The sequence below is a fragment of the Oncorhynchus gorbuscha genome, linkage group LG14 (assembly GCF_021184085.1).
Source record: "Oncorhynchus gorbuscha isolate QuinsamMale2020 ecotype Even-year linkage group LG14, OgorEven_v1.0, whole genome shotgun sequence".
Taxonomy (NCBI): Eukaryota; Metazoa; Chordata; class Actinopteri; order Salmoniformes; family Salmonidae; genus Oncorhynchus; species Oncorhynchus gorbuscha.
In genome coordinates this window covers 24880857-24907521 of record NC_060186.1, presented here as the reverse complement: position 1 = coordinate 24907521, position 26665 = coordinate 24880857, and the positions used below count along the sequence as shown (strand labels likewise).

The window sequence follows — 26665 nt, the reverse complement described above, 5'->3', positions numbered from 1 at the left end:
TCTTAAAGAGACAGTGCCAGGTAAGTAGGTTTAAGGTTGCTCCAAACTATCAAGTGTAGCAGCTGGACATGTTTCTATGAACATATTTTCTAGGCCAATGACAAACAGGTGGGATTGATTAGCCTCTTAGTGACAGCCTTGTTGGAGCTTGCTACCATTTCATAAACCATTTCTATGGTATTTATAAAGCAATATTTTAACGTGCTTACCTATTTACTGGTGTAATCTAACTGGTGCAAAGTTGAATGTGCAAGTTGGAACAATTGTGTGTAATTCCATTATGTAATGTAGCTCCTGATTCTGCAGATTGTTCTATGATATCAAAGATGTAAAAGGTCAGATCCAAATTTGCCTTGTGACCGTGATAAAATACTGAGCTTGGATCATGACCAGGTGTGCTACTTTTGACTTCAAGAAAACAACAGCACAAGAATCAATGCAAACTCATATGGTCAATTTTTTCATTAAATCTTTATTATAAAAATATAAAACACAGAAATTAAGTCAAACATTTCTGCAACCCCTACAAGGAAACGGTCGCTCGCCCTCCCCCCTTTTTAGGAATCAGTGTATACACACACATGGTACACAACCTTTTGCCAGCTTCCTTTTAAAATGCAGTCTGGATCGACTTGACCAAGTGTTTCTGTGTTAAGCAGACAGTAAATTTACACAAACATGAACCACAAAAAAAATACAGATGCAGAGATGCCAAGGCCGAAGAGAGAGGAACTTCCAAAAACCAGATGAGGAAGATGGAAACAACTCAAGACTGACAACTAGAGAAGTGTGTCAATGAAGGCTAAACATACCGAGGAACCTTCCCAGTATTCTAACTAAAGGATGGATCTACATGAAGACTACATACTATCCGGCTTCCGGAACTATCGGGCTACGCTCACCGAGTCCACCATTCTCTCAATGCTAAACCAGCTCTACTTCTAACTGCCTGAGGAGAACAAGAACAGTGTTGCTGATGTAAAACGTTCAGGCTTTAGTGATATCTCTGTGGCATAGTAGTCCTCTCAGACTACTGAGGAGCTCAGCCAAGGCCTGGAGGTGTCAGAAGCTCAGCAGTGGTGAAACGTGCTGAGACCGATGAACCACCTCTACCTCCTCTTCTTTTGTAATGGTCGGAAATGTCGAATTCGACATTGTTTTACAATTTTCTGTTCTACATTGTTGAATGAGATAATGTTTCATGTTAAGAAGTGCCTTGCGGAGGAGGCAAGATTTAGATTTAATTTGAGTTCCTCACGTTATAACAGATTACGTGAATAATAAATTGACTAAACTATATTTTTGTGGATTTCCTTCTAAAACTGTCACGTCAGGGCCGTACTCTATTCTGTTCAACACCAACTTGGCATGGCCTTTTCTGAACATAATGGAAAAGTGGGCAGAGCTGAGAGACTGGGCAAAGACTATTAACTCCTGCTGAGGCATCTCTGTTTCTAACGGAATGGACTGAAGATACTGAACTGGAAAACTCAAAAGTAGAAGAGTTTAGTGACAATAGTGTTATTTTCATCTGAAATAGTTCAAATACTTACACAAATGGAATATACATTTATGAAAACACTTTGTTTTGTCTGAAACCTCTGCTTTAAAATGTTCCTTCCCTCATGAGAACCAGAAGGGGAACTGTGATTGGGCAAAAGTACCATCATTCAAAATCTGCTGAAGGCGGATCTAACACAGAACTAACATTAAATCAATGCTTTACAAACACAATTTGGGATTCTGGTCCTTCATGACAGCCAAACAGGGTAGTGATGGTACAGTTTTGGCCAGATACAAAGATATATATATATTTGGATATTTTAGTAGGATAGTTGATTTTGTTTGTAGTATTTGCATGGATATTGTCTGATTCGACAAACAAGGATAAATAAATCTACTACAGAGGTTTCAGTCGAGTCAACTGTTCATTGCTTTGTAGCTTATATCATATACAGCAAAAAAAATTAAATAACTTGCATCCATTTCTCTGCGAAAGATTAAGAATTCCCTGTGATTGAGCTGTAAGGTTCATTCTTAGTGCTGGTTACGGAGAAGAAAATATAGCTATACTCAATCAATTCTTTGTCCGATATTAGCAATGCATTCATATAGTGTGATCTGCTAAATTACTCAAATGTAAATGCAATTTAATACAACCTAGAATGAACTTTACAGTGCAAGCAGTCAGGGAGGCAAAGATTGCATCATTCATATAAATAGACATGTTGACAGTATAAACTGTCAACACATACATATACACTTTCATGTGATTCAAAATCATTGTTAAATACCAATAAAATACCTTTGTGTGACTGGAGCAAGAGGTATTGCTTTTCAGAGGTCATACCTCGTGTTGGCATTGCCCTCGTACTGGTGACAATGTGTCTGGTTACTGAGCATAACCTGTGTTGAGGATAACATTATGTTGCGGGAGCTTTGTTGATACGGTCTGCACCACACACTTAATATTCAAATCATTTTCACCATTATGCATTGCTGGAAACTGCCGTTCTGAAATGCCATCCCACCCATAATAAGCATTACGATAGTTTGAAAAAGGTCTCGCAGTCTGAAAAAAGTTGACTGGGATCGGGTCTAATTTCTGCTCATTGATAGCTAGGGAAAATGTCGGAAAGGTTAGGTGGGAGAAACTGAAATGTACAGCATGAAGTGCTATTTCTATGAGACAGCCAGGCACTGATTATTTTAGGTCTCGTATATTTCGTCAGAGGACGTAGGAGTGGTCACTTGGGGCTAGTACTGTACGTTTTAAGAGTTCTGTAATACTCTGTGGTTGACGAGGGCCGTGGGGGAGTTTGGGAAAGGTGTAGAAGAGTGAGAGGAAGAGGAGAAGAAACTCAAGAAAGTTGTGATGGTTTTGGGGGTTGGCTGTGGTTTTACGCTCAGGGGTCGGTGGAGTTGATGGTGGTTTTGTCACGGCCGGCCATCCCCCGGTACCAGCTGCAGTAGCCCTCTTTCTGCTGGATACAGGCGTAGTGCCGGGACTGGTAGCCGGGGTAGCCGAAGTGGGACAGCATGTCCGTCCACAGGCACTCGTTCTTTGAGGTCACAAAGCAGGGCAGGTAGTGGCAGGGCTTAATCTACAGAGAGAAGAAGCGAAACTAAAGATGTAGTCGTAAAGCAGGAAAATAAAATGGAATAATGCTACAGCATACTGGTGAAGGCTCACTGTGTGTTTACAGTTTGACTTGAATAAAGTTCAATTGAATAATTTTTGATTCACCACAATTCTGATTTAGGATATGTGACAGATATACGAATTTCATTTTCTGTTACATATTGACCAATTCAAAGCACAGTGAGTCTACATCCAGCAGTAAATGAACAAGGCCAAGACAGAATTAGCATTTCAGGACAGGCTGAAGCAACGCATCATCTTGTACACAAGACTTAATATGTGGAGAATACGATTTTGAATAGGAGAAAAAGGAAGTGATTTAAGTCTAAATCCCTCCAGATAATTGGGTTGAATCAGCAAAGAGTGAGGTGAGTCAAGATCTTTTTGTAGTTTATGTAATTCATTACATTACAATTAAAAAACTCATCAATGCATTTTATACTCATTGCTCTACAGGATGAATGAATGAATGGATGGTTTCAATTCAAATGTAGTTTCCTGTAGATAAGCCAGTGGAGGTCAAATATGAATCGAATTGCCAGCCTCTGAAATTAAAGTCCACTACTTAGTTTGTAGTTTTCCATTTGGGAATGGAGAAGAAAACCAAAGTCAAACTGCAATTCCATCAACATCCTTTAAACTTCAAATTTCCTTCTCACATACAGTGCCTTCGGAAAGTATTCAGACCTCTGACCTTTTCTACATTTTGTTAAGTTACAGCCTTACTCTGAAATTGATTACATTTGAAAAAATCCCCAATGCACACACAATACTCCATAATGACAAAGCGAAAACAGATTTTTAGAAATGTTTGCAAATTTTTTACAAAAAACAATAGAGAAATACCTTATTTACAAGTATTCAGACCCTTTGCTATGAGACATGAAATTGAGCTCCGGTGCATCCTGTTTCCATTGATCATCCTTGAGATGTTTCTACAACTTCATTGGAGTCCACCTGTGGTAAATTCTATTGATTGGACATGATTTAAAAAGGCACACACTTCTCTATATAAGGTCCCATAGTTGACAGTGCATGTCAGAGCAAAAGCCAAGCCATGATGTCGAAGGAATTGTCCGTAGAGCTCCAACACAGGATTGTGTCATGGCACAGATCTGGGGAAGGGTTCCAAAAATGTTCTGCAGCATTGAAGGTTCCCAAGAACACAGTGGCCTCCATCATTCTTAAATGGAAGAAGTTTGGAACCACCGACTCTTCCTAGAGCTGGCCTCCTGGCCAAACTGAGCAATCGGGGGGAAGAGCTTTGGTCAGGGAGGTGACCAAGAACCCGATGGTCACTGACAGACCTCCAGGGTTCTTCTGTGGAGATGGGAGAACCTTTCAGAAGGACAACCATCTCTGCAGCACTCCACCAATCATGCCTTTATGGTTGAGTGCCTTCAGTAAAAGGCACATGAAAGCCCGCTTGGAGTTTGCCAAAAGGCACCTAATGGACTCTCAGACCATGATAAACAAGATTCTCTGGTGTGATGAAACCAAAATTTAACTCTTGCCTGAATACCAAGCATCACGTCTGGAGGAAACCTGGAACTTTCATCTCTACGGTGAAGCATGGTGGTGCCAGCATCATGCTGTGGGGATGTTTTTCAGCGGCAGGGACTGGGAGAATAGTCAGGATTGAGGGAAAGATGAATGGAGAAAAGTACATCTTTGATGAAAACCTGCTCCAGAGCGCTCAGGACCTCAGACTCGGGCGAAGGTTCACCTTCCAACAGGACAACGACCCTAAACACACAGCCAAGACAACGCAGGAGTAGCTTTGGGACAAGTTTCTTAATGTCCTTGAGTGCCCCAGCCAGAGCCCGGACTTGAATCCGATCATATATCTCTGGGGATACCTGAAAATGGCTGTGCACCAATGCTCCCCATCCAACCTGACAGAGCTTGAGAGGATCTGCAGAGAAGAATGGGAGAAAATCCCCAAATACAGGTGTGCCAAACTTGTAGCCTCACGGGTGGGGGGGGGGCAATGTAATCCATTTTAGAATAAGCCTCTTAAGGTAACAAAATGTGTCTGAATACTTTCCGAATGCACTGTATAGCCTGCCAAATGTCTTTAAAGGTGAGAAATTAGAAACTGAGAAACTAACTGACAAATACACTGAGTTTTAGAGGAATCCAAAGAGGTGTTTCAGTAAAAGCTGTGCAGTAATGACAGAGCCAGAGGAATCGACAGCAGAGAGCTTGAGCAATATGGGTGAAGCTGAACGCATTCGTTATGGTCCATATCGTGCAAGCATTTTCAATGAAGTTTAACTAGTTCTGGTGTTCATGGGGCTATGTTATGGACAGTTAGCTTTTTAATCATTTACTGAGGCCAATGGTTTTTAATACACTGATTATTTTCACATGCTTCCTGCATTCCTTAGCTGTAAATCATCATTTGTTGAAGAAAGCAACAGATGACAAACCGTGGTTTTAGCATCAGTGAAGTGTGACGTTCGCACTCTAAGGGATCTCTAGGAGGTTCTTGCACTTGATATAAAAACCACAGAGAGGGCTGTGTCTGCACTGCCTCTGTCTGTCTCTTCACTTGTCTTCTCAGACAGTTAGCATGCTGCTTCATAGGGGTTCACACAATGAGGTATTGTGTAGCAGCAGCCTATTGCTAGAACACATTTGTGTGTGATTTTTTTCCCCCTTCAGATTAAAGATTACATTTGAACTGAAATGGACAATAAACAACATAAAATACGCTTCTACCATGGCGAGTTCTGTCCAAGTTTGTTTTCATTCCTGGTGCTGACTTGCCATGTTTGGTCACAGGCATACGTTCACCTCCATTGTTCTATGTTGGCCTCTAAGACTCACTGTACGCCTAACGTGTCTTAACATTACAACCCTTTAAGCCGTTTGGGTGTGAGCAGTTTGAAAGGTGTTGGACAGCATTTGGACTCCGTAGAAACTCCTGTCTGGCAATGCACTTATTGTTGTTGATGGGGCTGTGATGGGCAGACCAGATGGTGTGTCTGGAGCCATGCAGTACAGCAGGATATTTATGAGCCTGGACTGGAGCTGCACAGGAGCAGGTCCCGCATAAAGGAGGTCCGACCGAGCGCTCAATTCAGGGTTTGGAATAACAGGGAAAGTGATTCCAGTGTAGATAAATGATTTAATAACTCCCAAAGATCATTATAAATCTCTCTTTTCTCTCTCTCCTCGTCTTCCCATCTGTCTCTTCAGTTACATTCATGGATGTGTATTATCCGTCATGATGCCAAAACGGAAAGGGGACACTTATATATTCCTGACAGCTTAAACCTTTACATTATATCATTCAGCCACTATCTGGAATTAGTATGTCCCTACAATCAGAAAAGTTACAATTACATAATCAAAATGATTTGGTATATATTTTGATAGTCATGCTTGTATTGTGCTACACTTAAGAAGAGGGAAACGTTTTAAATGGTTTGGCAAGGATTTCATAATTGGTCGCAGTTCATCAGCATAATCTATTTGACCCAATATATGCAAGGCCACTAAAGTCATTATGATCATAAAATGAACACATTATTTCCCCTCCTATTCTACAGGCAATATCCGATATCGAATAACATATGGAGATTATGAAGTGCCTTGTGTCTTTGAAGAGGGGCAACCCCAACTGTGGTAAGAAGTCTTTGAGATAGACGAGCAGAGAGCTGCTCAGAGCAGGATGGTATGCTTTGCAGTAAGCAGGGTGTTCTGGTTCTGCCTGCCTCTGCCCCGGCCTCTGCCTCTGCCTCTGCCCCGGCCCCTGCCCCTCTTTCTGGCTCCTACTCCTCCATCTTGGCTCTGCTGCTGTTGGGTTGCTTTAGCTTCCTTCTCCATAGCCATCTTATCCATATTCTCCCCCGGAGCCACTTCATCCATATTCTCCCCGAGAGCGCAGTTGTTGCCACTCACCCTGCAGTTGCAGCCCAGCTGGTAGCGGTGGTTGATGCCCTTCTTCTGGGCCAGCGAGAGGCGCTCCCATGGCTGGTTGAAATTACACAGCCCGGTGTAGACCTTGCCGTCAAACACGCGGCCTGAGGGGGGAGAGAGGTTTGGTTACAGATCAGCTTTTGTTATGCATTACATCATTGGTGAATTATTTCATGACTTACAAAACATTCATTACAATGGTTTGTTGGTTTCCCCCAAAAACTGAAGACTGAAAAACGATGCCATGTCATATTCCCAATGCCATGTCATATTCCCAATGACATGGGAAAGTGTCAGATGTCCAAAGAGTCAGATGTCATCCATAGTATATTTTTGGCTAATTGTATAATTGCCATACCTCGATCAGCATAAATACACCAGTCAAACAAGCGGTCCAAAGCTTTTTAACTATGGTAAGACAATCTTGTACACTAAATCCCATATGAAACCAACACCCCTATTTCGGAATTTCCAAAAGGTTGTCTAACTTCTATTCTTAGGTTAGGCCATTCACAGCTTACCACCGAGGTCAGGATGACAACCTCTGCTGCAAAACAGGTTCACCCTACACTGTAGACCGCCAGCTAGCACTCAAACAACATGGTTGTTTCTAACAGTGTGTCCCTTGCTAGTGCTACACTGTCCTGTCGTCATCACACACTGAGCTGAAAGCTGGCAAACACACAGCTCTTAGACCGATTTCCATATGGATTATTGGCGTCTCTGGCAAAGTTATTAGACAATGGTGAGAGAGGCGCATTAGCCTGTTCCCAAATTGTAGTTGGTATAGTAGATGGTAAGACAGCACAAGCAGATCTGGGACCAGGCTAGTGGCTAATCAGCTAATCAGGCGGCCGTGCACTCACTCTGGGTTGATCAAAGTCTAACCCGTGGAGTTAATCTATCAGGCCTTGGCGTATTTAACATGCCTGTAATTGAGTCCTGATACAGTATGGCCCAGGGACACAAGACCCAATTATAGACTCACTCCCCAAACCAGAGCTAGAGCTGCTGCCTGGCCTGGATGACTGTGATGTCATCATCACCCAGCCACAATAAACACACACTTGTGTTGCCAGGGGTGATTTCCTTCCTTATGTTTCATTGGCTTCATAGGGCATGTTTACAGGTTTGGGACGTAGTGATGGGAACATACAACACACAGCTGAAACAGTGTGACAGCCACACTAGGTCTCACTGAAATGCTCTCCGAGTCTCCATAGCAACTCATAGGCTCAGATACCGTTTCTATCTTCAAGCCATCAGACTGCCGAACACTTGAATTGGACTGACCACTTGCGCACACACCCACACTGACATACACTCATCCACACACTCATCCACACACACACACACACACACGTATACATTCATACTACACACACACACACATCACAAGTATGTATGTGTAGCATGCAGCTAAGCATTTAGTTGGATGGTGTATACCATCTGTATCCTGTACATACGACTAATAAATAAAACTTGAACTTGATAAATGCCTGCCCGCACTGGAAACGCCAGAACGTCTTGCTAGAACTGTTAATTATAACAGAAAAGGAGGGTGTTTATGCCCTAAAGGAGAAGGAAACACTCCAAAAAAAGAAGTGCCGCCCTGCCTCTCTCTCACAGACGGGAGGTTATAAATAGTGGGAAAGTTTGTGTCACAGATCAGTCAAGAAGTCTTTGGGGAGGAGGGAAGGGAGGGGGGTAGTTGTATTTATCCCCCCCTCGCCCCCCAAATAAAAATGGGGCTGCCAGTTAGCAACGCTGCCATTGTGCTGCAGAGAGGTAGTTAGGGTAACAGGCCTGGGAGAACAAGCTGGAGTCAACTCCACTGACGTGCTTGCTTGCCTCGCTAATTTGTTTTTGGTCATGTGCTTCTGAGGCAGCTCCTGAGGCTGTTTTTATTGCTTATTACTAGCTCTGAATGGAAAGACACTGGCACCACCGTGACAACTATGCAGCCCGCCAAGTACTGTACATTAGCTGTCCGCTTTCAGATCAGTTGCATTTTACATTACATTTAAGTCATTTAGCAGACGCTCTTATCCAGAGCGACTTACAAATTGGTGCATTCACCTTATGACATCGTTGCAATGTATGGTTGAATAGTGACTCACCTGTGATCAGATACTGGTACTTGTTGATGTCGAACTTGACTCCACACAAACTCTCAGAGGCATCTGTGTAGATGTGCTGAACGTGCTGCATTTTGTTGAATCCTTTGTACATCTGCCAAACAGACCACGACAAACAGTGTGTTAATATAATCTGGAATGAAGATCAAACACCTCTGGCACTTGTTCTTGCTTCTGACGCGTTTGACCCAACTGGAATTATTGAGTTGTTCTCGAAGTTGTCAGGAATCCACAACAATAAACACAGTATCATGAGATCACATCGCTTCCAAGAATTCAGGTTGGTAGTGGAAGAGGCCACTGACGCTATCATTAACCACATGAAAACGAACATAATCACAGGACATAATGAAGACGTGACTTTGGGGTTGAACCGTGGGTCCACCCATTGAGTTCAGGTGCACGGAACACAAACGCTGCCAGACAAAGTAAATGTTTGCCCTGGAATTTGTTGTGTTTGGTCCATCGTGATTTATTTGTCTGGGAACAACAGGAAATCCCTGTTTAGACGCGGCTATTCTTTGAAATAACAGGACAAACCGTGAAAGAGGCGAGCCGTAGGGACCTAAAACTGGGGGATTTCTGGGAAAATGTTTATAGGGGCAACAAAGCCCCACTCTTCGTGATTTATTTACTGGGACGCAATTGTCTTTAGACCATTACGACTACATTGGATTCCATAGGCCAAACAAATATTCAAACACACTTAAATTGGATTAGCCAAACCTTCTTGCCACAGGGTGTTAGATGTAATGATGAAAACAACATCTAGTCCTCTGTAACATACTCTCGTGGCACTTAATGGAAAAGCTTGGCCATTTCACGGCATCGGTGAACTCGTGTTTTGGTTATAAGAATTAGGGATTGCCCTTTAACTTAGATGATACTGCTACAGTAGCCTAGTCATACACCATATCATTTTAGTAGGCCTACAGTGGTACACTGGTCTCCAGTTTCAAAGCCTATGAGCTGATTAGTGATTCTTATGGCCTTGTGCTGTTTTCCCAGAGTCCGGTTATGCCCTTCAAGGTATTGGCCAGATTGCGTAAAACTCGGGCTGAATGATGCGGTGACGGCTTACCTTCATCTGTTTGACCGTGTAACGCATGGTGCCAAAAGGCCCGTCCTTCAGTAACTTCTTGCCCACCACTTTGGCACGGATCACTGTAGACAGAAGACACAAGCACAGAATTAGTCGATTATGCAATGGGCGGCGATTGGAAAGCCCCAGGCTGCCAAATCCAGCATATTGGATGATTCTGAATTTAGGTCACATCAGAGCAAGTCTCGTCTCTGTCCCTGACGTCTGGAGCCAGGCTGATGTGCTTGTGTGAGCATCAAAAGAGAAGCCCAAGTAGTATGCCCAACACAACATCCCAACGCATCACCCTAACAAATACTTTAGCTAGAAGCAGGGTGATATCAACTCCCGATTAGGACCCTAGAATGCATTGTGCTGCTCATTGCTTTTCCAAAGCTCATTAAAAACCCAGCCTCTAGAGGAGAGACCCAGGGAATATTTTGTAATGGTTTAGCTCAGTTTAAAATATATTAATTTGTTTTTATGGATTGCTTCTGCTTGCCAAACAAGTCCAAGGGAAGACTAGGAGGCTAGCATTTGAATTTGACTCAGAGGCCAAAGCAGTTCGTCTTCAGGACAGTAAAAATGAGGCCACGGCTTTATTACTACCTCCCTCCAGCCTCGTCCCTGTATCGTAAAACCATGTGTCTCCACAAACAACCTCCTTTCTTTACATTCAGCACAGGGTGGGAAAAGATCATATCAGTGCTGCTCACCCTCATGTAAACAGCGGCTAGGTGAAACAGTTTGGCTGTGGAATCACCTTGTTTGCTTTCACTCCTTTTAAAGTAAGTGGGTCCATTGTGTGGGGGGATTGGCTTATGAACGAAGCCTCATTTAGGCCAGTGAATAGGGTCCTCCCCAGAGATCTTGTATCAGAGCTCTGAGGCCCCCCGGGGGAGAAGGGGTAGTGGAAGGGTAGTCCACATGCAGGCGCAGTTGACTCGAGTCAAGTTCACCTGCTCCCCGCAGCCTGACAGCCAGAGACATAACTAACGATGGGGATGTTTATCTTTCCTCTCCGGAATTTCCTTCCCACATTCCTTTGAGGCTCACATTCTCGAGCCGGGAGGGAAAAAGGGGAAGCGCGTCTCACTGCTCTAGATAGAGTGAAGAAGGGATGTACTGTAACATCTCCTCTTATAGTGTCATAGTCTGTATTTAAGTCCCGGACACACAGAAATGGGCAGCAAAGGGAGTCTAATAAAAGAAAAGCAGTAATCCTGGTATTTTATGAATAGAAAAGTCTCCTAGAAGATTCCGGTGAGGTGACATGAACACCTTCAATGGAGCTCACATGCTCACATTTTCACCTGCCAGCTTAGAATGACATGACTCTCTAATAGAGCCATGCCATCCAATTGATAGCTGTTAGAGAATCTCACATCCATGTATAAGGCAACGATTCTTTTTCTAGTCAGGTTCTTGGTGACCTTTTTTGAGCCAATGCACCCAAGGACATCTGCTCTATTAATCAGTCAACTCGCATATTATGAGCCTCACAGCATTGTTACCTAACCAGTCTCTGCTATGCAGAGTCAAATGAATGCTACTTTCACTGATATAATTGTATGGACCATAGGCACTATTACTCTGGAATGTGAAGATATGAAACGTATGCTACTCGGATCCCTCCTTATGTAATGTGATACACTGATATGATGCACAGATATGATGCACTGATTCCTCAAACTATTTTCAGAAGCCAGTAGCCCAAAACATGCCTTCCCCTTAAAACCTAAAATCCATTGCAAAGACAGCTTTCCCCACCCAAAATGACAAGACTCCAATTCCAAAGCGCATTGCGTTGAGCCTTCAAATGTTATTAGGTGTAGGAGTCATAGGTCATATCGCTGAACAAGAGTCCAACAGTAACACCAAATGCTCTTTGAGGCGGGACACGCTCGCCACTGGGCCGGCAGCCACTAATTGGGTGGTGCCGAAGTCATTGCCTGGCGGAATGTGTGAAAGGCCGCAGCTGCTGATGAGACAGAGGATTTGTGTGATTCCCTACAGCGACCCATTGACCTCCAAGGGAAGGGGCCTGAGGCGAACTCAGAACGCTAGCTATATTTACCCCTGACCACCGAGTTCTCTTTCAAGATGCCTCTTCGGGCTAGGTCCTGGCCCCAGTGTCAGAAATTACCAAATTGTGAGTGTTTATGTGACCCAATTCTAAGCCCAAGCACTGCATTAGATTTCCACCTGACTGGTACCGGTTAGTTTAGCTGTAAACGGCACTGCAGCTAGAAGTCTCTTTCAGCCCTATATAGAGTAAGTGCCCCCTGTTCTGTCTCTCTCTCTCCCTCTCACTCTCTCTCTCTCTGTGCTGCAACACACAAATAGCAATTACAGGCGAGTGCTATTCTCCTGTTTCTGCCGCATGCATATTCATGTTTTGCAGTGGATTTGACATACATTCTCCGTGGAAAGTGGGTGGATTTTTTTTTGTTGATAAGGAGAAGTAACTGGGGTACGACAGAGAAAGTAATTGAATTCATTTAGCACGGTATCTCTTCCCCGAAGCATTGGATTGCTAAACTCTGCATTCAAATGCTAATCGCAACGCAAGTGGGAATGTAATTCAATCAAGCAGTTTAAGCCTCCTCCTGCTTTACATTTTTGCCCGTGAATCTCGTGAGGCACCTCAGGCTAAATTGTGACCGCAGCAAACAGATTGCATGATGAGGGAAAAGTCACCATGACAAGGTTGAAATAGACGGTCATATGGAGAGGGGAAGAATAGGGAAAAGTCATGTGGTGGTGTATAACCAGCGTTATAAACTATCTGTGTGTTTGGTGGCTGAGACTGATTCTGAACATGATCTGAGGTGAGTGAGCGATGCTACTGAGTATGACACACTCAATGGGTAAACTACTCTCTATAAGCACTCTTCCTCTTTTCGAGGCGTCAGAGCCGACCACACCCGGAGTTGGATTATACTTAATAGAAATGAAATGTCCTCACCAGTTCACCGGAGAGATAGACGCAATTGAACCAACATGGGATGTGTAGCTCTGATCAAATGTAATTCACTGTATAGGGAACTGGGTACTACTGTTTCAGAAGCAGTCATGGCTTACACTGGTGATTGAAGTTGGCTTAGACACTCGATAGGCCTGTCTCACAGGGTGTCCATGTCAAACATGCAGGGAATCTTGCACCTTTTGACTTCTTGACCTATTTTAACAGGTAGGAACGCTGGTCTTATGGAATAAAGCTGATTTGAATGCGCCGAGCTGATCCCAGATGACATAATGTTCCTCATAATATGGGACCATCTATGCCCTCTGGCAGTTGGGAAGATGATTAGGTAGCAGAAGAGAATAGGATTGGGTTTTGCATGATTGCAAGCTATTGTAACCTAGTTAGCAATAGCTCATTGCTTCCCTCTCCAGGCCTCCCAAGAGAAAGGACAGGGTAACTTGAGGACCTCCTCCCTCACCACTCTGAGAACTAGCTTATACCAGTCTAAACGACATGTTTCTCCAAGGTTCTTATCTCAGGCCAAGCCACACTTACCCACAGCTGTAATCTTCTATACTGCATTGGTGCATGACACGAGAATGTAAAGGTCTGCTCCTGACACCTCAGCTCCTTGGGAACGTGGGCCATGGCCGTGAAGGGATATTAAACTCCAAGGCCAAAGTGTAGCTCGGGCCGACCGAAAAACGCTCATCTGCTGCATGAAAAGCTTTAGAAAAACAGCCTTCCAATGTGAATTAGCTTTTTCAGTCACCAATTAAATGACATCCCAGTAGGTCTGCTGTGCACCCAAAGCAACCTCTCTGTCTCTAGCTCTCCGTCTCTCTGTCTCAAGTAGCCTACGTATGCGGCAAGAAAAATGGGGTCAGGAAATGGATATTCGACTGTCGTCTAGAAATGCAAGGAAGGGTTCATTGAGAGAACATGTATCCGCTGACATAGTTGAACTCCTCACGCTGCCAGCCGAATGCTGTATCACAGCCAGCCACTGCACTGTTTGCTGATTGCGAAGTTACCCTCAGGTTATTTGGAGTTGGTATTTAACATTTTGTTTTCTCTTTGTTGTATCTTTTTTTTTTTATGTACCCTCATTTCCTCAATTCAAAAAGTCTGTCTGATTCATCTATTAGAGCGGGTGCTGCTGGTGATTATGGAGCAGGGCCTATGAAACAACAGGAGCAGGCTTTGAACTCGCCTCTGGCTCTTAAATTGCGATGATTCATGTTCTACCGTGTCGCCTTTGAAGTTGACAGTGGAAATTAGCCTCTCTCCTCACTCAGCGTTACACCTAAGGGGAGCTTAAAGGTCACCATTTGCATTTTAATCCATATATAGGTATTCACACTGGGTGCAAACCATAGCCGTTTGACGATAGTCAGCCCTAGGGTTTTTGGCAGCTATTATAGATTTAGTTTTAGTGCTTAAAGTACCTTTTAGTCTGAGTCACATTTTTGTCATTTCATCCTTTGTTAGTTTTAGTTATTATCAGTCAACTAAAACCCAGGACATTTTTTGTCTAGTTTTAGTCACAGCCCTTTTGTCACATTGTTTTGCATTTTGTTCTATTAAATAATGAATATTTAAGCTACCGCTAACTTCCATCATGTGCACATTCAGATAGCCTTGTCCAACTAAGCCTACTTTCCCCTCGTTTACCTTAGATGGCAACATTGATATTGTGGCAGATTGTATTCAATGCCAGACATAATTAACCATATAGGCTATAAAGCCTTGGCTACAAGTTAAACAATTTTACAGCTCTGACTTTCAGCCAATCACAACTGTCAAGGGGGTAAATAACAGTGGTTTCCTTGATAAGGAGAAAAATGGCAGAAGTATTACTCTCTAATATTCAACAAATAGCATTCGTTTTTGCCCTTACAACAAAAGCAACCGCAACTCGCATTTGCAGACCGCTGCGCGAGAGCGGCAACACGGATGAATGAACAACAGCGGAAAATATAGCTTCTGATGTGATCAAAGCAAAAATAGCCTACACGAAAGTAAGGGAGAGAGGGTGAGAGTAAACATCGAGTACATTAACGTGCACACTAATCATTTGATATTAAACTGATTATAGCAGAAGGCTGAGTATGGCATTAATCATGTAAACACCTTACTCTGCTTATCGTAACAAGGTCATAATCGAAGTAGGCATACACCAATCAAAACACCTGGTTTTCTAGGGAATCTTTCAAATGATTAGGACATGTAAACAGCTTAATCGGCGTTCCAGTGGTGTACTTGATCTGAGCATGTGCTAGCACCGGGTAACGCAAGCTTCCCTCTTACGCGCGAGTGAAGTGAGTTCGCAAAACTGAAAGTATGCATCTTATAAATAGTTTTCACATACGTTACAGCCTTATTCTAAAATGTATTGTACATAGAGCTCCAAGACAGGATTGTGTCGAGGCACAGATCTGGGGAAGGGTACCAAAAAAAATTCTGCAGCATTGAAGGTTCCCAAACAAATTGTGGCCTCGATCATTCTTCAATTGAAGACGTTTGGAACCACAAAGACTCTTCCAAACTGAGCAATTGGGGGAGAAGGGCCTTGGTCGGGCAGGTGACCATGAACCCGATGGTCACTCCGACAGAGTTCCAGAGTTCCTCTGTGGAGATGGGAGAACCTTCCAGAAGGACAACCATCTCTGCAGCACTCCACCAGTCAGGCCTTTATGGTAGTTGCCAAACAGAAGCCACTCCTCAGGAATAGGCACAACAGCCCACTTGGAGTTCACCAAAAACAGCACCTAAATGACTTTCAAGCATGTAAACATTTTAAACTAACTATTATATTAACCTGACTATCCACAAGTATCACATTATTGTGTGCATGTAACCGAGCTCAGGGTTTCTAGTTGAAGTTGGTTACAAGTCAAGTGTCCTGGCTTCGCATCAGTTCAGAAGATTGGCGACTGACTGAAGTGATTGCCTGGAGCTGTGTGGGAGAGCTCAATCAGACTGCACAACTGAAAGATGTGAATTCTGCCAATGAGAGGATAGCATGAAATATTCTGCATGCATGCTAAGAATTGGACAAAACAGATTAAAATCTGCTTCATGTCAAATGAAATGTCCATTCGTCTCACGGGGAATTCTCGTCTCATCATATTTTTGTCAACTAAAATGAAAAGTAATTTGTAATAGTTCTTGTTTTTATCCCCCCCAGGTCATCTCGTCCCATTATCGTCATAGTTTTAGTCCGGAAAAATAGGTCGTTGACGAAATAAACAGCCTTCATTGAAAGTACTGTTCAAATGAAATGGGGAGGGGGGGTGAGGATAAAGGCACATTTTATAACTCATATCTTTCATAGGGAATATTTTGTAGGTATAGATCTGTATACAGTATGTTTTAGGGGTATATTTTGACACTGTAAGGTTTATCAAAGGTGACATTCATCAAACCCCAGTGACATGATGCAATTCAAGGCCGTGTAAAGCTTTTGGAACTACGTTTCATCCCAGAAAATGGACTTACGCTTGTTTGAAAAAGACTGCAGCACATGTTTGTTTAGACATGCCCACGGGGACACAAATCAGAATATCCATCATAACTCTAGGTGTTGCCAGGAGATAACTGTTATCCCTTCACAGTCCAAAAACATCATGTTCATGCCAAACCCCATTTACAGTTGACTTACAACACAAGAGCCATCGGAATTTGGCGTGAAATCTTGCCCCCAAAAAATGTCATCAGTTGCATAATAATTATGCAATAGTCATCATAAGCTTACATGTTCACGATAACTGCACTAGAGCCCTATATGCTAACAGATGTCCAACCTTCCTTGACTGTCTCTTAACCGAAAGCGATAGCCTTCGTTATGGCTCAATGAGCAGAAGATGGATATATGGTCAAATTTATTGTGCGCATGTTACTCCCATAGAATTTTCTCAAGCTATCTCCGTGGCCAATTGTTCCACTGGGAAAAATAACTCTACAGTTGAGTCATCGACATGATGAAATGTGATCCTGGCTTTGGCATTATGGCATGTTTACAGTGTTCTGTTTTATTGGGACTACTGCGACACAGTCCGTTGCAGTGGGAGGAAAGAGGCATCCCTAGTTCTGTGCACGCTACAGGCTTTCGTGGCGCACTTCTGGCTGAGCCAAGACCTTGGAAATTGAATTTTGTGGAGCTCACAAGTGCTCACTTGCAGCAGTTAAAGCCAGCCCTAGATTCTGGACCACTTGGCTCCACTCTGTGCCAATGGGATGAGCCAATTTAGGGGACATGAAAGGCAAGGTGCCACCTGACTGCTTGTGACACAAACATTTGTACATCTTCAACACAATGGAACCAAGTCACCAACTAGCATAAGCCCCAATAATTACAATTAAATAACAGGCAATGCTCATCAATGTTGAGGAAATGTTTGCATAAATACGTTGATGTTTGACATGAATGTTCAACCTGACACTTTTGTGAGAGGGTGCTATTTTTAAACAGTTGCCATACGTCGAAAAGTTAACATAGCTTTCTCTCCTCTGACCTGGTCAGGCTCCGGTCGTAGTTCACTGCAGAAAAAAAAAACACGACATCATAGTTGTGTCCTCAGCAAGACTCCGGAAAACAGCTCTGATGTCCACTTTTCCTCCTCTCCTCCGCTCCGGGGCATTGGACCACTCTATGCTACCCTAATGGACGTTTGATGGCTGTGTCTGACAAAGCTATCTGTGACTGGTCACACACACACACACACACACACACACACACACACACACACACACACACACACACACACACACACACACACACACACACACACACACACACACACACACACACACACACACACACACACACACACACACACACACACACACACACACACACACACACACTCAGCAGTTCCGTTCCACAATACAAAAGAGCTGCACACAGTTCTCCTAATACTGTATATCCCAGTGGACTCCTCTCTCTTTCACTCAACCGTTTTCCTCCTGCTTAGACCCCCCACAACACTTATTATTGCTCAGGCTTATCAAATAATCCCTTACTAGGAATGAGTCTCCTGCAGCAACAGGGGTGAGCCAGGACCCACCTGGTCTTATTAACAAGTGTTATCCAATAACACTGCTCAGGTTGGACAGGCATTCCTCGATAAGAACAGCGGAGGTCATGTTATTCTGGCATAGCCTGTGAGAGCATGACCCTGTGGTACAACAAGCTCTACAAAGCCACCTTCCTCAGAACAGGAGGCCAAGGACATCTCAGCTACAAGAGGGTCCCAGGATCAGCCCCAAAAGAAAGTATCACCCGGGAATCAACACAGTGGATCTAAGTCAATAACCAAGGCTTTATTATACCAATGCTGACTCCATATCTCTATATCAAATGCGTGAATGGAATGAATCAGGCCCCTATTGGAAAGTAAACATGTGATTTCATAGAAGAGCACAAACACTTGAAGGGAAATGCTATACCACTCGGACTGTAGAATTCACAAATTGATTGCAAGAGCACTTGCTTAACATTCCTAGCCAAGTCTTGGCTCTCACATCTTATGGGAAGCCAGACAGAACAGAAGAGCATCCAAGATCCAAGAACTGAGTCTCCACTCCAAATCTGCCATTGGTAACCTCCACACATGGGTGCAATATTCAGTCAGCAGTAAAAAACCCTTGGCTGACTACTGTCTGCCTGTTCTGTTCTGGTTTATTGCTCAGCAAGTGGTCATTTAGCTCTGAAAGGCATTATGATCAGTGGGACCTGTTTCCATGGATACCGTTCCCGTTAACTCTTCCCTCTCATCAGAGCGAGGGGAAATAAAGTAAAGCTTCCTCTCTCTTGACTCACTAATTTGAGAGATGACGCATTTATTTAGACTAGTCAGAAAGCGTGCTGTTGTAGTGAAACCGTTAGCCTATGAGCCATCTGATACTTGCAAACTGGTATATTCTGACAGTCTATTTTCAATGGGCTTTTAGGTGATGGTTACATTTTACGCACAACTTTGTTTGGCATATATTTACCAATTACGCATGCTGTAGGTCCCAGACTGAAAGTTGCATCGCTTTATACTAACAACAGTTTATTATTTGATTATATTCCGTGTATGCAGAATATCACAAAGCCACAGAAAAAATGTATTTAAATAGAGAACATGTTTTTTTTGGCATAACATATAGTCTATGTGGACTCAAACCATGCGACTTACCAATGTCAGAGTTGCAGTACGCATCTTGCGGGTGAGACAGAGCACACGAGCAAGCCTCTGTGAGTTGATGGATCTGAAGGCTGCTGAAAACGAACAGCAAGCTGAGCAGTTGGTGACAGAGGGGCTGCATTTTTCGTGCGTAAAATCTCTCTTGTTGTCTGTTTACTTTACAAACAGAAAAGTTATGTCGCCGAATAGTTATTCAAAGTCTGTCCTGAGTTGAGCTGTTGTCTGCTTCAGTGGGTATGTCCAACTCTACTCTCCGGTCAGGGTACTGCCTGTCACTGAGTCTCAGAGCCCGAGTCACAAATTACATATAGTGCGCGAGACGCTGGAACGCCACCCACCTCGCCAGATTTCGCGACACGACAGCCAATCATGACTCGAGCCGTCGATGATGTCATCAAGAATAACAGATGCATGACATATTGGAATTGACTTTACAGTGCTTGTCTCTTTTTAAAAAAAATAAAAATATATAATTTTTCCCCCTTTCACTTTTGTCAGCCATAAAACATTCCAGTCTGAGTAAAAACCGCTGGAAATTGCTCATTGAATGGAAAACCACATGAGCTGATGTAATGTTTCATACATTCAAGGAGCATTTATTTGTTGTAATTAATGGGAAACTCGGCACTTGTTTGCTTTTATGTTGTTATTACAATGTTTTGTTTATTTTAACAGTGAAACAGCAACATGTACAAATGAGGTTTCCTTGGGTGTATCAGAAAGACATGGTTTGGTGGTTTTTCCAGGCTCACCACTAAATGTCCATTTAGTGTGAACTTCTGTAGCATTTTCTGGTCAGTGATCAGGGCTCAATTCCAGGCAATAATGAACTCCATTTGTTTACACCGTACTTTTTCATATAGTCAAAAACAACATGGCCTCTAGACCATTTTGCACCTGTGTATATGCTTATGAATTCACCTCTAATTTGTTTTTAAATTTTACCTTTATTTAACCAGGCAAGTCGGTGAAGAACACATTCTTATTTTCAATGACGGCCTGGGAACAGTGGGTTAACTGCCTGTTCAGGGGCAGAATGACAGATTTGTACCTTGTCAGCTCAGGGGTTTGAACTCGCAACATTCCGGTTACTAGTCCAACGGTCTAACCACTAGGCTACGCTGCCGCCAATGTGAGAACCACAGAGTCCTTTTACACCTTTGAAAAGACATTCCAAATGACCTCTGAGTAATTGGCATTAGTCTGACAACCAGTCTCATTTTCAAAAGCTTCTCATGCTGAAGTTGAGAGAGAGAGAGAGAGAGAGAGAACCGTGTTTGTCATGTGACCCAGTGTGAGTGATAGTACAATCCTTCACGCTGGCTACAATCTCTAGAATTAGACAAAATTAAGTTTAATCTGTTTTTCCTCCCCTTTGTGTTTTTATGTAAGGGTTCAGAAACCCGAGTGGAGATATCGCTGTGTGTGGAGGCTGATCTGTGGAGCCACATTAGGGGTTAGGGTTGAGAATTATCTAACAAAGCCAGAGTAATCCCAGGCTAATGAACTATGACCCTATAGCCCCTCAACACCTTTTTTAGAATGTTCTTCATTAACCTCAATAGGAACAGGCCCAGCAGGCAAGTGTGGTGGGAATGACGTTATTACAATCAGCTAAACAACCCAGAAATGGTCAAATATTTATATGGCCCATAAAGACATACAAGTGGTGTGTGCAGCAGTGCATCACATTTCTGAAGTCACTTTGGCCTTTGTCTGCCTATTTCATTTAACAACAGAGAAGCACGTATTTGTTGGCAAAGGGTGTCTGTCATACACAGATCATGTTACGACTGTACAATAACGGGCACACTGCAAATAAATATTCTATAAATGTATTATTTCAGAATTATGCCGTTGTTTCCTGAGCACCATTTCCTATATCATCAGCCGGTATTTGTTCAGGGGTACATGTACAGTACGTATATCCTGGAAATCCTTGGACTCCTTCCTCTAGACAAAAAATAAACAAGCCGTGGGTGACTAACTTTGGAACAGAATAGAATCAGATGACCACAGCCGAAGTCCAGTTTCACCAGATCCACTTTGTTTATATGCAGATGGCACGTCAGAACTTCATGGTGAGCAGCCAAAGAAAACAGGAGATATGGAAGGCCATTGTTTAACCATTGATAACATAACCTCTGTTGAGCCGTTGTCAGGTTGGAACATGACGGAGTCATCATATTTGTTGCATTCCTTGTCGGGTCAGAGATGGGAGACTTATTAGGTTCCTTCTGGGGGGGGTCCACCATTTCCATCTGATGTCCCTGAGGATTCTTCAAACAAATACTCCAATAATCCACATAACATCTTTGTTTCTTTGTTTATGTCACCATGGCCTCAATTTAAGCCTCTGTCGGTGTACTTTTTATAGTTACTGTCTAACATTTCTGAAGTCACTTTATATAAAAAGATTGTGACTCAGAGAATGGCATGATGAGGGAGTTGCGGCTTTGCGTGATCTCTTTGTGATATCTCTCGTGGCGTTTCCATATGACCCCCATCTGTCCTTTACACAAAAAAACGGCATAGGACCTTATGGAAATGTTGTTGTCCTAAGTAGGCCAAGTAAGCAAAATGCAGGCGCATAAATCTCATCTCTAAATCTATGTGTAGAAAAAAAATGACTGTTATTTTGTGCGAGCTGCCCAGCCAGCCTTCGGGGAGCCTGGGAAGGCATTGTGCGCTAAGAAATGTTTGAAGGCTCTACAGTATGTGTGGCTCTGTGGTTCTGTAATGACAAAAGGGACCAGGCGGTGACTCAGAGGAAATACCTTTCATGTGACTGACAAGCTGTTAAATAGACACAGGAAGAGGCGAAAGTTGAAAAGATAGCAGCGCCGAGAGAGGGTTGGGGGGGGCGGAGGTTCCTGCCTGTTGGTTCTCCTACGCTACTCCCTCTCCTACATGCCATAGTGTTTAAGTGGGACATGGCCTCCTTTTTGCTTTACTGCTGTTTATTTTGAAGAAAACATGTGAAATACTGCAGTGTATGAGATGGGCAATGTACATAGTGTATGGTAGTAAAACCAATCAAGGTTGACGAGGCTCAAGTTTACACTACATTCCATCCCCCTAACCAAACACAATGGCCTGAGTGAATTCACTTAGGCTAACTCACCCACACATACAGTGGCTTTAGGCATTGGTAGACATTATCCCTGCGTGCCAAACAGGCCTGTGAGACTAATAGAGGGTAAGTGAGAGATTATTTAATTGAAACTTCCTGGACGTCTGGTCCTGCAGGTCAAACAAACCCCCCCATTCAGTCAACTGGTGTCGGACTTCATTTGTGAGTGAAGATATTAGGTGTTGGGCATCAAACTTTAATCGGAAGGAAGCCAGTTCTTGTGCGATAAAGTCAAATCATTCTATCTCTGATGTGTCAGCACAGTGTGATTGATGCCCATTGTTGATTGTGAAGCTACTCTAGGATCGAGGAGGTCAACTAGGAAACCTGGAAGCATCACCGTGACCCTGAAATGTTTTCATCTCCGTATTTATCAGCAGCTCATTCGTCTACACCGCATTTTAAAACATTTCATTTTCAAAGCAAGACTTCACGGACAGCTCCTTAGCTTTTTGATGGTGATACCCATTCTTATCTCTCTGGTGAAACCACCGTCAGTTCACTGTTCCCATTAACTAACGGTGAGATTATGGCTATCAGCTCATGTTCAACGGAGACCTTTGACTACTAGGAAAGGGAAACACGTCCCAGACCCTGACCTGTGCTCTCCATCTCACTCACAATGGGACTCCCGCTCCCAGTAGTTAAAGTATGATGAACGGTCAGTGACTTCCGACACGCTAGGTCCAAGTAACAACCACACCGCTTTACGGCTCTGTGCCCAGAATCCCTCTTCCCTCCCTTGCATACTGTACACTACATATTTGGTGAACTGTCAAACCGTCAGAGTCAGAGAAACCCCCAAAATTACTATGTTGCATTACGCCATGAGACAATGAGACACCGCACAGCAGTTGGGATATGCAGGAAGCATGACAGCATGGAAATAGCTCCTTAGAATTCCAGGAGGCTAAGGGAATGCAGGGTCGTCGCGGAAACAGGCCGTCCTATGCTGAGCACAGTGAAAACGACTTTCCTATTTACTTTGGTCATATAAGGCTGTCTCATTGACTGACCACTGAAAGGGCTGTTCGAAATGATTTAGGTTTGCCATTCCAATGATCTATGTGCTGTCAAACTAGAAGATAAACCCGGTAATTGTACACTGTTTTATGAGTAACTGGAATCGCTGTCATCAGGTGTTTTTATATTGTGGCCTTCTCATCCTTGCGACATGTCAGGGACACTAGTTAGTTGTACAACTGAGTACATTCAACCGAAATGTGTCTTTCCGCGTTTAACCCCACCCCTCTAAAACAGAGAGGTGCGGGGACTGGCTTAATCGACGTCCACGTCATCGGCGCCAGGGGATTAGTTGTTGTTGGGGGTTAACTGGGCAGAACAGCAGATTTTTCCACCTTGCCGGGCATGGGGATTCAAACCCCATGCTCTTAATCAATGCTCTTAATCAATGCTCTTAATCGCTAGGCTACCTGCTAGCTTCAACCAGTGTGTTATTGCACTGTGCTCCTATGCATTCATTGGCATCTAGTTCTAGTAGGATTCCACTGGCAGTTTAAAATGGGCCAGTGCCTGTGTTTCCTCTTGCAGCCCTTCCCAGAAACAGAAACAATTGAGGAAGGGAAGGTGAGTGGGAGGAGGGGGCTTAGCTATTGAGTCAAGGATGATGGATGGACTGCAGACCAGTGATTCATGGGTAGGGAGGTTGAAGGGCCGTGGGTTCACCGGATGTAGACGTCACACTGCGTGGAGACAATCATATGTCTCTGAGGGAATTGTGGGAACTTAAATATAGACATGATTTCACAGGAATACCCCTATTAGTTGTTGTTGTTTTCCCTAAACGCATACCATAGCATGTGGTCACTGTGATATCATATGACTTAATGGTATTAATATCTGCCCACTACTATAATTACACTGAATATGTTCACTACATTATGTTGCGTAGATAGTGGATATTGTAGCTCTATGTATTGCATTGATAAGGACCCATGGCCTACATGCAGCAACCCTAACACACGGACTTCATTTTTGTGGTAGCGATTGAACCATGGTCAGTGGTGATCTAAGAGGGTGTGGGGCTTACTGTGGCCTGTGAGTTATGGAGTATTGTCCTTTATCCATCAGCATGCTGTCATTGTGCTTGGCTCGCCCTCTGCTCCCCCTAGGGTAATGGTGAACCAGGCCAGACCATGGCCCATGGGGTGTGTGGACTAGGTGGACCACGATTGACCGTGGTTGACCGCGGTGTTACCGGACAAACTGCTGTGTGAGGTACCGCAGCTCATCCCATGTCCAGATTTACTGATGCCTGGAATCTCCCCTCAGCACCGCAGGAGAACCTGCACAAACATTTATCCACAGCATCATGGGAGCATTGTGCTGTTTCACAATAACGTTTCTAACTGTCCTCAAATTGATAGGGGTGTTTGGGCAACTGAGGATGGCTAGGCCTTTTTAGAGGAAGAATGCATTTATGATGTCATAGTCCTTTAGAGAGTTTCGATAAATGTTTAGTCTCACCATTATAATGGAACAGTGTTTTTGTCTTATTCCTTCAACTGCCCATAAAGTGGCTGTAAGTGTTGTATACATTGGGGGGCTTGGTGGCTGTAAATTCAGTTTTAAAGCAACATATTAGACTTGGTTGTGTATAAAGGACAGTATACAAAGTGCAGATTGTGAGAAAGCAGCTTGAGAGTGCCTTTGCGTCACCCAATAATGATTAATGTTGTCTTTAGAGAGAGGGCGTATAGCCACACTGGGAAGACTCCCTCAATTTATTGCTTTACTGGACATGAAGCAATATACTCAAACCACACTCAAAACCCTCACACCACACTTGCAATTGCTTGTAGCTCCCAGAGTGACTCCCTGTCACTCCTTCTTCTACAGTATGCCCTATCCAGCTCTTCCTGGGTAAAAAGAGGTCTGGCCAGGTGACCCTACCACTATACTACTACAACATTGTTCTCTAGTCAAACCATTTCCTTCACCATGCTAAACGGAGCACCTTTTCCAGGTGAGGAAGTGGATCTACCCCGGGCTATGAGGATGGAGATGCCCGGCCAGGGTTTGGTCTGAGTGAGACATCAAAAGCGAGGCGGCCAGCTGCCCGGGACTGGTTCTACAGCAGAGGTTGGCTCTCTCGCTCCCTTCTGACGGTATAAATAGAGCCGGGGTGTGCCGCATCCAGCTGTTCCAAAATATTTTCCCCCTTGATGTTCCCTTCCCTCTCTCTCTCTCTCTCTTCCTCTGTACCGGGGCCTCATTGAAAGCAGTGGCTGTGCTGACATTTGGGCTCTGGCTTTGTATAGTCTGCAGAAGGTTCCCCTCTCTCTTTTGCCAAAAGGAGCTGCCTGTTCCTTCTATTGTTTTCCTCAGGTGTTGGGTAGTGTAAGAGCCAACATCGACATGCATGTGTATGTGTATGATCACACGTGCTTAGAAATAAATCTTGTGAAATACAGTATAGGTCAGTAGAGCTAATATTGCACGAAATGACCATGACCTTTGATGGCTGATGTACGGTGTCTTCGGAAAGTATTCAGACCCCTTGACTTTTCCCACTTTGTTACATTACAGCCTTATTCTAAAATGGACACACATTACTCCATAATGACAAAGTGAAAACAGGTTTTTAGAAATAAAAAAAACAGCCCCTTTGTTATGAGACTCGAAATTGAGCTCAGGTGCATCCTGTTTCAATTGATCATCCTTGAGATGTTTTTACAACTTGATTGGAGTCTACATCTGGTAAATTCAATTGATTAGACATGATTTGGAAAGAAACACACTTGTCTATATAAGGTCCCACAGTTGACAGTTCAAGTCAGAGCAAAGAAAACAAGGAAATGCCTGTAGAGCTCTGGGACAGGATTGTGTCGAGGCACAGATCTGGGGAAGGATGTCAAAAATGTTCTTCAGCATTGAAGGTCTCCAAGAACACAGTGACCTCCATCATTCTTAAATGTTAGATGTTTGGAACCACCAATATTCTTCCTAGAGCTGGCCGCCCGGCCAAACTGAGCAATCGTCAGGAGAAGGGCCTTGGTCAGGGAGGTGACCAAGAACATTGTCCAGAAGGACAACCATCTCCGCAGCACTCCTCCAATCAG

The 26665-nt window shown here is 43.6% G+C and overlaps 2 protein-coding genes across 3 annotated transcripts in view; one reads left to right on the top strand and one right to left on the bottom strand.

Moving 5' to 3' along the window:
* The window catches only part of LOC123994679 (synapsin-3-like), a 143338-nt gene that overhangs the window by 81094 nt on the left and 35579 nt on the right, over positions 1-26665 (top strand). The gene's annotated exons all lie outside the window — the stretch shown is intronic.
* LOC123994680 (metalloproteinase inhibitor 3-like) lies at positions 453-19716 on the bottom strand. Of its 2 annotated transcripts, XM_046297579.1 has the most exons (5): positions 19442-19716; positions 10289-10371; positions 9190-9301; positions 7052-7173; positions 453-3104 (listed from the first exon to the last, which is right to left on the bottom strand). In XM_046297579.1, the coding sequence occupies exons 1-5, from the start codon at positions 19569-19571 to the stop codon at positions 2907-2909; spliced, it is 645 nt and encodes a 214-aa protein (XP_046153535.1). In that variant the 5' UTR covers positions 19572-19716; the 3' UTR covers positions 453-2906. The 2 variants fall into 2 exon arrangements, with proteins under 2 accessions (XP_046153535.1, XP_046153534.1); XM_046297578.1 differs by lacking the exon at positions 453-3104 and having other exon boundaries at positions 5089-7173.